The sequence below is a fragment of the Branchiostoma lanceolatum genome, chromosome 14 (genome assembly GCF_035083965.1).
Source record: "Branchiostoma lanceolatum isolate klBraLanc5 chromosome 14, klBraLanc5.hap2, whole genome shotgun sequence".
In the NCBI taxonomy this organism is placed as follows: Eukaryota; Metazoa; Chordata; class Leptocardii; order Amphioxiformes; family Branchiostomatidae; genus Branchiostoma; species Branchiostoma lanceolatum.
This window is the reverse complement of record NC_089735.1, coordinates 784,329-796,740: the sequence shown is the minus strand read 5'-3', so window position 1 is coordinate 796,740 and position 12,412 is coordinate 784,329. Positions and strand designations below refer to the sequence as shown.

Here is a 12,412-nt window from a genome sequence, read left to right as displayed (position 1 = left end):
CTAATGGAAAATCCAAGCGCCTAGACTGATCCTGTTATGCAATGAAAGAGTGACTGCATGTCCGTCAAATATTTGCATTTTTATGTTTTAATTTTGCATATCTACGTTTTGGCGGAGGTGGGCTAGGCTATGGTATCTTCAGTATTTACAGGAGGCGTGTGAAACTATAAGATCACCATGTAGATTATTTTTGTGCCGCTTTTAAGCACTTTTGATAAGAATCTGAGCGCAAATGTGGTAAACAGTGGCATTGATTGTCAATTTCATAAAGATTACAGCAACTAGAATATTTCCAGTTTTCAAGTCTCATAAAATGCTCTGGATGCCTTTAAGAGAAGCAGGAGGGCTTGTAGCTACGTTTTGATGACATTCTATTATGTTCTATGCTGTGCACCCCAAATTCTTTCGAATTCTGTGCTCCTAAATTTCCGTGTTGGTGCACCAGTGCACCCATTCCCAAAAATGAATGTCGAGCCCAGTACCATGCTGGGGGGAGGACCGACGTATTTGCATTGTGGGCGTACTTTCACGTAGGCAGACCCATATGCATGCCCTACATGCATGCGCTGTATCGTGTATGTGTACGTTTGTCTCTTACACCCAATCATGGATTCCAGGCAGCCCTGTAGCAACTTAGTTACACAATCATAAATGGCTCATTGAAGCCTGAGCCTCAATCCTTACTTCAGGTCTGTTGCTTTCTGTCATTGATATTCTTTTTCAGACAATAAGTTAGATAGAGGAGTGATAGGAATTGGGTTTTGCCCCAATAGAGAGATCTAGAGATTTATGTAGTTATGACAATCTTTCATAATTTTTATCTTCCTTTCTCCACTCGGAACATTTCCAGCTGTAGGGCATGTTGAAGATATTAGTGATAAGCTGTGCGTGGTTGTTGCCAGCATGTCACAAATGGGGGGCAATGACCTCATCAAAGTGGTCGGGAGAAATAACTTATTGATCAGAACTAAAGTCTATAGAAATGTAGGGTTTTTATCATTGTTTGTACATTATTTATTTGTGGATCACAGAGGACTGATAGTTGAAGCTGAACAGTGTGAATTGCTCTCTGTTAGTAGTGTTACACTGTACGTTGACAATAAAAAATGTTCAGTGGAAAAACTTATTTTTGAAATCAGTATAATTGTGCTGGGATTATAGTCTGCGGGGGGGGGGGGCATTGCTTCATTCTTCAGGGAGATCCCTGCTATGAAGTAGTGGATTATCTAGTAATTAGTAATTCATTGACTAATGTGAGTACAGAGTTGTGTCATTTTAAGGTTCCCTTTATTTTTTTCTCTTCCTGCAGTCGGATTCTCTACCCAAGAGAGAAGCCAGTCGGACAAGTCTGTCTAAGGTAAGTTGGTCCTTCAATTACCTTTTTTTTAAATTTCTAAATCAATTCATCAGAGCCTAATGTTGCCATCGATTTACGAAGAAAGGCGGCTCAATTGTTACTGTGGCAGCATCTCTTCACCCTAGGCCAGAAACATCAATGCTCAAGACAAGCATGACTTCACTGACCCATTAGGAGAAGCGGGGGTTACAAAGGCTGCTCGGGAAATTCCCTACCCCATTTAGACCGGAACGTTTTGAGCCACTCACACTGGGGCATGCCCCTACTCTTTTTCGAAAGATGTGGTGGGTCCTTTTACGTGCTCAAGGTGTGGCTCTCCTCAAACACGGGACCTCCATTTAACGTCCTATCCGAGGGACGTCCCTAGACAAAGCTAGGTACTCATTTACACCTGAGTGAAGTGAGGGATTTTGTGTTTTGTGCCTTTCCCAAGGGCACAACGTCGGGTGCTTACTTACATGTAGTCCCATCCTCATGCCTGAGGGTCCGGACTATGGTGGCATCCATGGTTAGTCCTTCAATACTGGACCAGAAATGCTTGGTGCAAATTAAATGCACTTTGTGTCTTCCAGTTGCATTTGTACGTTGGTAGTTTCAGTCGCAATTTTTTTAGATGTTAAGAATTATTATTGTGTCTACATGACTCGATCTGCCTCAAAATCTTAATCACTTTTACTCCAGGCAAAGACATATAATATATAGACTTAAATACATTTATCTATCTACCAATTCAGTAGGCCCAACTGTTACAGAATCCTGTATCATGAATTTAAAAAAGATCTTTATTTTTGAATTTGGTCTTACAATAGCGGGTGATTTATACATTTCTGACGAAATGAACACAAAAGCTTGAAATCTTTGGGGTGAAGCAAAAATGCAAAATTTCCATTCATAGGTTTTTTTTACAAAGTTTATTTAACCTAGAAAGTTTACACTCTCCGTTTTCCAAGGGTTCAAGGGAGGAGGTCAGGGTTCCTTTTAACATATCATCAGAAAATATAACAAAACAAGTCTGTACAAAGATAATGTTACATTCAATATTTCATAATCATATTCGGTATATGAAAATAAGTTGACAATATCATATAACGTCATTTCGAATTCAGTAATTTTTGAATTCAGAAATTAGATCTCCCCCCTCCATTTGCACCAACTTCACACACTTGCTCCCTGGCATGAAGTTCAGTTGACGCCCACACAGGAAGTTACATGTTGTAAGTTGACACCCGCCCGGATAATTCCCGGTCCTGATGTGATGTTTCCTCCTGAGAAGGGCCCAACTGTCTCCTCCTGATGTGATTACCGTGGAAACACAGTCATCTTCATCTTCATACAACAAGCTTGCAATTGGTCTGCCATTAGATGGGCTGTGACAGTCAGATATTGTTTCAAGGATGGAAAAGGAACAGTGTAGTGTATTGAACTAGAATTAACTATTCATTTATGTTTCTTTTACCAGCTGAGTGTGTCTCTCTGTGACTGGGCAATGCTTTTCTGAGGAACCCTGAATACAAAAAAATGTACATGATTTTTTGTGTACATGCATGTACATACATGAATAACATTAAAATTGTTATAGAAATAATACAGTTTTTATTCATGCCAGCCTGTGGTCAAGGCAGTCACTTAGGCATGGTCTTACAGATTAGTAGACTGGTACAGTGTTTTCCCCCTCTTTCCGCACAATAGCAGATTGTCAGAATATTTTTTATGTGGTAAGCTTAGCAGTACAAGGGTCCAAAATTACTGTGCAGGTGTGACCTCTAGCATGTTGGACCCATACTGCAGGCTAGATTTGCATTGCACTACGTATACTGTGATGCTATTTTTTTTGTTTTTTTTTCCAAGAGCAAAAAAAGAGTTTTGCCGCCAAAGAAGTAGTTTTTTTTTCAGTTTGATAGCCAGGCTGCACAACTAAATAGTAGAAAACAACTTCTTGCCCCTTTGTAATAGCAACGGGCTAGTCAGGCAGCCCTGGCTGTGTGTGCTGAACAGCCAAACCAATAGATAAATAAACTTCTTACCCTGACCTCAAACTTAACTTAAACCCCAAAATTGTCATTGTGCAACTCATATACGGACTTGAATATACGCACGAGTGTGAACGGGCCTTAATGCTTGTCTCTATCTCCTTTCAGCAATCACAGGCCTTTACACTTGTCTCTCTTTCAACCAATCACAGGCCTTTATGCTTGTCTCTCCTTCCACCAATCACAGGCCTTAACACTTGTCTCTCCTTCCACCAATCACAGGCCTTAACACTTGTCTCTCCATCCACCAATCACAGGCCTTTACACTTGTCACTCTTTCAACCAATCACAGGCCTTTACTGTTGTCTCTCCTTCCACCAATCACAGGCCTTAACACTTGTTTCTCCTTCCACCAATCACAGGCCAGCACGCCCACGTCCAGCCATGCTCCCCGCAGCCAATCGCGTGCCTCGATGGCGTCGTCCATGGCGGACATCTGCAGAATATGTCACTGCGAGGGGGAGGGTGAAAACCCGCTCATGTCGCCCTGCCACTGCTCCGGGAGCCTAAGGTACGGTTTTTTTTTTTTTTTTTTGTTTGAACCTTTGTTTATTCATGATAAGCTCAAATCGGCACGCAGGCCGCTTTACATTGAGGTCATGAGGGAAGAGGTAAGGGTCAGATAGAATATAGCAGAGATACACAGTCATTTGAGTCCTGATAACTCTTTCAACATATATCATTACATATTTATGGTACAACAATATATGATTACTACAACATACAATATGTAGTAGGGCGAAAGCTGATTAATGGTTCGTGTCTGTTCGTTTAGTTCATTTCCGTTACTTCAAAAGTCTCTTAAAGGAATTGTTCCGCATCACCTTTGGGGTTAACACACCTGTTATGTACAGTAGACAGTAGGTACAAGCTGTGTAAGCACTGAAAGGTTCAACCCGCTTAGACCGGGAAGGACCCCTACTCTTTTTGATAAGTGTGATGGGTTCTTTTACGTGCTCGAGGTGTGGTTCTCTTCCAACATGGGACATCTATTTATCGGAGGGACGTTGAAGGTAGTATTAGTTGATATATTAGGATTTTTCAATGTTGTAAACCAAGTATACTATCTCAATGTTGTGTATGGCTAATGATAAACTAATTCTGTTGTGTTCCAGATACATACAGCTTTTCCACTTCTAGCCATATACTGTAAATGCATTTAAATTTATGTGGTTTTTATTCCGCGATAGGGAGAAAATGGAGTGTTTGTAGTGGTTTGAGATTCCCGTTTGAAACAATAGTAGCGCTTCAGTCATGTTGCGCTGAAGAGTCCACCGTGAAAACTGCGAACATAAAACCACTGCAAACATTTTACAGTATCACAGTCATAAAAATGTGCTTAACATCATCAACAAGGCAGACATCTCTCTCTCTCTCTCTCTCTCTCTCTCTCTCTCTCTCTCTCTCTCTCTATATATATATATATATATATATACAGGGTTCTCCCTAAAGAATGGTACAGTGGCGCTCCTCCATCCTGTTCAAATCCCAGCTCCATCCTGTCGATTTTCAAAGTTAGGGTATTTTTGTCCAATTTTTACCCAGCAAAGCCTGTAATTTTGCTCAAAACTGGAAATTTCATATGTAAAGCTGAAGTTGCAGGAAATGACTTCCATTATCAATGATTATGTTTGAAAAAGGCAAAATGCAATGGCTACTCTCCTTTTGAAAGGTGTGCGCCCCCCTCCAGACCTCCCCCGTCGTGGCACTTATCCTGTGCCTGGCACCCTCCCCCCATCCTGCTCTATATTTCTAGGGAGATCCCTGATATATATATATTTATATATATATATATATATATATATATATCCAATTTTACGTCTTTTATTCCCCGTCATATGGGGGTTGGATGTGCATGCACATGGGTGGGGGAGCCCGTGGACTCCTCATCAAGTGCAAGTCTTTTTTTTAAAGCTTTTTTTAGTTTTTTCGGCTGGATGCCCTTCCTAACGCAAACCCTACTGTAGGGGTTAGGACGTGGGAAATATGTGTTAAGTGCCTTTCCCAAGGGCACAACATCTGGGTGCATGTCTGGGTGCACCCCAGAATTAAACCTGGGTCTCATTGGTTCAAAGCTGGATAATCTGCCACTATGCCACACAGACGCCACTGCCACATGTACATGTATCATTCTCTGAGATGTTTCCCCTCCCGTTCCAGGTTTGTGCATCAGGCCTGTCTGCAGCAGTGGATCAAGAGTTCAGACACCAAGAGCTGCGAGCTCTGCAGGTACAACTTCGTCATGGACTCCAAACTCAAACCATTCAGAAAGGTGAGTGCCTCTTTATCAATACATTAATCAATCAACCAACCAGTCAATTATTCAGACTACGTTGTGAACTCCAAACTCAAACCTTTCAGAAAGGTCAGTGCCTATTTATCAATACATCAATCAATCAATCAATCAATCAACCAGTCAGACTTCGTCATGGACTCCAAACTCAAGCCATTCAGAAAGGTGAGTGCCTTTTTATCAATACATCAATCAATCAAACAACTAATCAATCAATCAATCAATCAATCAGTCTTCGCCGTGAACTCCAAACTCAAACCATTCAGAAAGGTGAGTGCCTATTTATCAATACATCAATCAATCAATCAGACTTCGTCATGGACTCTAAACTCAAACCATTCAGAAAGGTGAGTGCCTTTTTATCAATACATCAATTAATCAATCAATCAGACTTCGTGGTAAACTCTAACCTCAAACCATTCAGAAAGATAAGTGCCTACAAATGTATTTATCAATATGTCAATCAATCAATCAGACTTCATCGTGGACTCCAAACTCAAACCATTCAGAAATGTTGGCTCCTTTTGGTCTGTCGTTTTACAATCAATCAATCAATCAATCAATCAGTCAATCAATCAATCAATCAACCAATATGAAAACTGAGTAGGGAGGATAATTTGATTCTGTTGCATTCACTCCCTGAAACTGTGTTGTAAACCAAGGCACAGACTTTCCCTCAGACTCTTCAGGTTTGTGTTCGTGGGCAACAATGGCCTCATCTTTTTCAATTCTTGAACCAACAATTCAAACTGGTGACTGTATTTATTGAGTGTGGCCCAGCGGCATACCTGAAAATTGTGCAACTTTGCCTGAGTAAAAGCATCAAATTTGGCACACATGTAGTTGAATGCATTCTTAACAAGTATGGCAATTTTATGGAATTTTGTCCATTTTCAGACCAAAATGTATATTAATACTGCCATAAAAACAAGTCTAAACATGTCTTCCCAATCCAACTATCTAACTCAGGATTTCTGTTTGATGAATAGTTATATTTTTAACTTAATTCCTGTATTATTTGTTATTATTTGAATTTCTAGTGTTGCTATGTACTATCATGTAAGGGGTTGAACCCCCCCAGGAATCGTTGAAAAACGCCGCCAGGCGATACTGTATTCCTGGTTAAATGAATAAACAAACAAACAAACAACTGATTTCCCCTCTCTCTCGGCAGTGGGAGAAGCTCCAGATGACGTCGAGCGAGCGACGGAAGATCGTGTGCTCGGTGACGTTCCACGCGATCGCCATCACGTGCGTGGTGTGGTCGCTGTATGTGCTGATCGACCGCACGGCGGAGGAGATCCGCCAGGGCGTGCTGGAGTGGCCGTTCTGGACTAAGCTGGTCGTCGTGGCGATCGGGTTCACGGGGGGGCTGGTGTTCATGTACGTGCAGTGCAAGGTGTACGTGCAGCTCTGGAGGAGGCTGAGGGCCTACAACAGGGTCATCTACGTGCAGAACTGTCCGGAGGGGGGCGCCGACAACGGGAACAGCCTCCCCCGGAACAAGAGTGTCTCGCCCGTTCCGAACGGCGTGGCTGTCATGGAGGACTCGCAGACTGCCACGTCGCAGGACGCCGGCCAGAACGCGTAGTCAACCGTTCTGTCCCTCTGTGCCAGGGTTGCCATAGTTACCGACGAGGAATTTCACCAAATTTATATATTTCTGTCATGAGAGGATGGAGAGAGGACAGCTTTTTGAAGGGCAAAGTGTTCGAAGGGTTAGAGTTATATATTAAGTAAGATATTAGAGAGAGAGATATTCATGTGAGAAAAGAATATTGTATGAAAGGCGACCTTCACAACTGTGTATAAAAATATAAAAGATGAAGGTCACAAAGAACGTCCGTCCCCACCACAGAATGGACTCTTCCAAATCGAGCCATCTGTTTATCTGTGACTCCCTGTGAAGGTGTAGTCATAGTTACCATTGTCACGACTACGTGAGCTGTGATGGTAACAACGATACCTAAAGTCTATTTTTGTAAAAGAAACCGGCATAAAACTGTGCCGCCATCTTGTTTAGAAGTTGTTCTAAATAGATAAAAGTTTGCCCCTTTTATGGTACTCTTTCTATTGAAACAGCAGTTGTAACAAGTGGGGAGGGGGGCAGCACATCTAACTCTACTAACTCTGTCTTCAAGCCCATTTGTATTTTCCAAAGGATTCTGACAGTTTTGTGTTTAGTGCCAAATTCCTGGCCTCTGACACTGCATCATATTAACCTTCTCCCTGTTATGCTTTGGTCACATTTTCAATCTGGGGGCCCGGCCGGGCAGTGTTTGTAACAAAAAGTATGATATAAAAGGCAACAAAAAAACACAAAACGTACCAAATATTATTCAAGAGCATAGCTTGTGCACATCTATTGATATACATTTTAATTTTTCGTTTCCGCAAACAGCCCGGCTGGGAAATGTGACCCAAGCATTAGGTAGCCTGTTTGCACCTGCTATGTGTTGGTTACAGCATCAAGCAGCAGGGAGAAGGTTAATAATGGCTACACCATCCAGCAGTTTTTCCATGTTATTTACTAATAAACAATAACGTTTTGGAGCTGATATTTCCTTTGCCATTTTAACATCCGTCCTTTCTTTCTACAAAAACTGCCACAGTTTGCTATTTATAAGTGTAACTTGTAAACTTGTTCTTTTTGTGAATGCTTGCCATGTATATGCAGTAAGACTGCCATCTTTAGGTCCAAGTGGGGGAATTTTCATTGTAATGAGAGTATCATGTGTAAAAGTACATTGTATATGTACAGCTGATCTGCCTAGACACTTAAACAAGATACACAGATTGCCCAGTTATAAGGTTTGATGTATGTGAGTATCATTTAACAGTCAGTGCTCGAAAATGTTTTCCGTTATCTGCAAGTTTTATCAGTATTTACAACCATGTACTTGCAAGTTGACAAAAAAGACTTTCTACTATAAAGTCATTGTTTACTGCCCTACTATGCTGTTGATTCGCTGATTGATGATTCATAACACCAGCTCGACCAAGCCTGAATATTTCGCCTTTTACTCTGCAAGGTGTTCCTCTTTTTACCTTAAGATCTAGCTACAATATGTTCTGTAGATTGAAGGCTACAGGTGAGATTTTGAGCCTGGATTAGTACTAATCTAAACTAAATGGTTAAAGCACTAAATCAACTACTGTGTGGTTGTTGAAAATTTCAACATTCATATAAATGTAGTTTGGAGTACAGTAACTGAAGTAAATGAACACACCCAGTATTCCTTACAGCGCTTTACCTGATCTCCATAACCACGAGAGTAAGATAGAAAATGACATAATTTTCCAATTTGCAGTGTTTTTGTAATCTGCACTTTTTCGACAGTATATTCACTCAATATTCACTCAGATTTCTCAATCAAAATTGTAACAGGAAAATGATATTGATATTAACCAGTCCTTTTACAGTAAGTGTTACGGTAATACATTTCCTATTTGTGTGGTTCATAAATTGAGACTGTGTTTCCTAAACATTTAAGAAACAAATATTGATGTTTATTCATAAACAACCAGCAAAAGATCTATTTTTTGTAAGGCTACCAAATGCAGGGCCATGTTGGAGAAAATGATGTAGGTCTCAAACAAAACGTGTTTGGGAGTCAAGTTTTGATAATTGGGGGCTATCTCTAACTACATTGATGCCAAATGTATGTAATTATTACGTTTCCACCTGCCTTAATATTGATATACAAAATATATGTAGGTTTTGTCCATCAGATGTTTATGAATTCTGTGATGTGACTGTGGTGATGTTGAATGAAAAGCCCTTGGTAAGTCCTTTTAGTGCAGAAGAATGATGTTCAAAAAATGTAGAATGTTTCACTAAAGTGAGTCCAAGTGAGTCAACTAAACCAGTTGGGTAGAAATTGGAAACATTAGTTGCTGTGATGTAACAAAAAGTGAAGAAAATGGGGTATTGTGGTTTGCAGCCTCAGATATTTCAAATGTGATCGAAGAAAGTTTAATTAGACTAGTTTAGTATGCCTTACTAATTTGCATATACATGTGTATGTTGATATTCAGTAACAACTAATGTTATATCTTATCTAAGTTACCACCCTGATGTGTACATATTTAAAGTTTTGTGAATATTATTGAATATTTAAGTGACATTTCCACAAACTATGTTATAATTTGATGTAACAATTGTTTGTCTCAAAAGATATTGTAAGAAGAGTCTTTTTGTAAAATTAATTATGTAGGTTTGAGATGTTTTCCAATACAGAAGTCTGATATCTATACTGTAAATGCATTTAAGTTCGCATGGTTTTTATTTCGCGCTCAGGTGAAAATGGAGTGTTCACGGTGGATTTACTTTCACGGCAGCGCTATAGTCACATACTGCTACAGTATCGCACAAAAATGTTCGCGATGGTATATTAAGTTCGCGGTGAAACGGTTGCAGCGAAAAGTGCAAACATAAAAACCCAGCGAACAATTCTGAATTTACAGTATACAATTAATAAACTATAAGGCGAACATTCAGTATTTTACAGTGAAAATTAAAACTTTGTGAATCGCATCTTTAAGGCCACACCAATTTGATTTCTTGGTTAGCGGATTTTTTAAAAATAAATTTAGCACAAGGACATCATTAAAATAGAAGGTTGGGGTGAAAACTTGCACCTGACCCTGTTCACTCCCTGAAACTGTGTGCACCAAAGTACAGACTTTCCTCTGAGATTCTGTTTTCATGTTGATTTTCCAATCTAGCATTTTTTTTTAAATTCCGTTAACCAAGAAATTAAATTGGTGTGGCCTTAGCCACATCAGTTTACTTCCTTTACTCTCAGACATTGTACAGTTGGAAATTTAGCAAGTGGACGAGAAGAAATTACAGAGCTGAAAAGAAATCAATTCTATGTGGGTCGGCAAAACGGAGCTGGGGAGGGGGGCAATTTTTCTTGCCATAGTTTTTGCTACAGCAACACCAGTTTTTGTATGGAATGAATACATGTAAGGGTTGGCACAGAGTTGTACTGTCAAACTGTTGATATTTGGATTTGTAAATGTTGAACCAGGATTCGTATTTTGTGAAATATGGAAAAAAGGAGCTTTAAATTAAAACATGCTGGAAAGTTGTACCTGGAGTCTGCAGAGAGGTTTTTTTTAATGTTTCTGAGCGTGAGTGATTTATTTGGTAACATTAGTGTGTTATTCTAGCTAGCTCTAGCTGTACCCACAACCTGTCTCAGTACACCCAACATTATTTGTTTCGCATGACCGGAAAAGCACCTTTATTGGCGTAACACACCAGTTTTGTACAGTTGCGTAAGACCTGACTGTTAAGTTTGATCTACTCACACCGAGATGGACCCATACTCTTTCGATGTGTGGCGAGGCTAAAATTAAAATTGAAAAATCCACTATACTTTGCTAAATAAACCCCAAAGTCAAGAGTTGGAGGGAATCGAGTTAGAGAGCTTAGAATTCGGAAAATTCCTCGAAATCCATTCTCAGGAAGGCAATATCGAATACTGAATGGGAAATGCCGGAGATTGACGTCACATATTCTGACCTTACAATTGATTGATTCAATCATCAGGCGAGTAGCCGTCAGAACGGCGTAAGTTATAAATGGCGGGAGAGCCCTGAACTATGAAGGACTTGGTAATACGTAAAACAAGTGAGGACCTAACTTTGAGGTATAATTAGCAAAGTATTCTAGACTTTTCGAGTTTAGCATCCTTTTAAGGTGCAACGTGCTGGGCTCTACTCTAACATGGGACCTACGTGCCGTTTGAGAGGACGTCTCATTTTCACCTGCGTTAGGGTGTTAAGATTATCCATCTACATTGCAGAGGGGAGTTATGTCACGGAAACAACTTTGCCACAAGAGTGAGAGTTCTCGACGCTGCGGAGGAGCGTGAGTTGGAAACTTTGTAAAGTGGGAACAGTGAAGGAAAGGGGCAGACGTTCTGAATATTCTGTATGGATGACAGCAAACGATCTGTCATTTGAACTAACTGAGAGCTTATTCTGTATGCCAGGGCACTCAGCAACAGCCCCCAACTAAACCTGGAGACAAGTTGTAAACATGTGAGGTAATACGTGACCTTTGTCCCAAGTCAGTGTTTTCATTGTCGTGAGAGAGGGTTGTTGACGTTGGCATGATCAAAGGGAAGTCCCAGATGTGAAACAGGAAACGTTCCTCCTGAGTCAGTAGGGAAACCCATAATTATCTACGCCGAGGAACTCGGAGTAGATTATGTTTTTGGTTGAGCCGGATGTTGTGTGGGTCTGTATGTATGTCAAGAGCATAACTCGGGAAACCTTTGATGGATCTTCATGATATTTGGTAGGTGTGTAGTGGTTGTGCAAAGGAAGGTCAAGTTCAAAAATCGTTTACCTGGCGTTTTCCAACAGTACTGCAGCGGACTTTTAATTTTTCTGTGTTTGTATGTAGACAAAAAAAGTGACGGAAACGTTGATGAATCTCAATGATTTTTGGTAGGTAGGAAGAGATTGTGAAAACGGAGGTCAAGTTTAAAAATGATTCATCTGGCGCTTTCCTACAGTACTGCAGGAGGCTTTGTGTGTGTGAGAGTTTGTATGTCGCCAGCATAACTCGAGGAGCTGTTGACGGTTGTGCATGATATTTAGTGGATAGTTAGGGGTGTCAAAGAGGAAGGTCAAGTTCGATAATGGGCCTCCTAGCGGGTATATGAGGTACTGCAGCGGTGCTTCAACGTTTGAGGCCAAATTTTCTGGAGGCGT

General features: G+C 40.5%; 1 protein-coding gene across 1 annotated transcript in view; it reads left to right on the top strand.

Moving 5' to 3' along the window:
- Nucleotides 1–10,779, top strand: part of LOC136448146 (E3 ubiquitin-protein ligase MARCHF1-like) — a 31,101-nt gene extending 20,322 nt beyond the window's left edge. Inside the window, exons 2-5 of the mRNA XM_066447314.1 lie at nucleotides 1,310–1,357; nucleotides 3,750–3,898; nucleotides 5,548–5,659; nucleotides 6,855–10,779. Of these exons, the coding sequence (XP_066303411.1) occupies nucleotides 1,310–1,357; nucleotides 3,750–3,898; nucleotides 5,548–5,659; nucleotides 6,855–7,271 (726 nt within the window). The 3' untranslated portion in view covers nucleotides 7,272–10,779. The remainder of the gene's footprint in view (nucleotides 1–1,309; nucleotides 1,358–3,749; nucleotides 3,899–5,547; nucleotides 5,660–6,854) is intronic.
- Nucleotides 10,780–12,412: the final 1,633 nt, after the last annotated feature.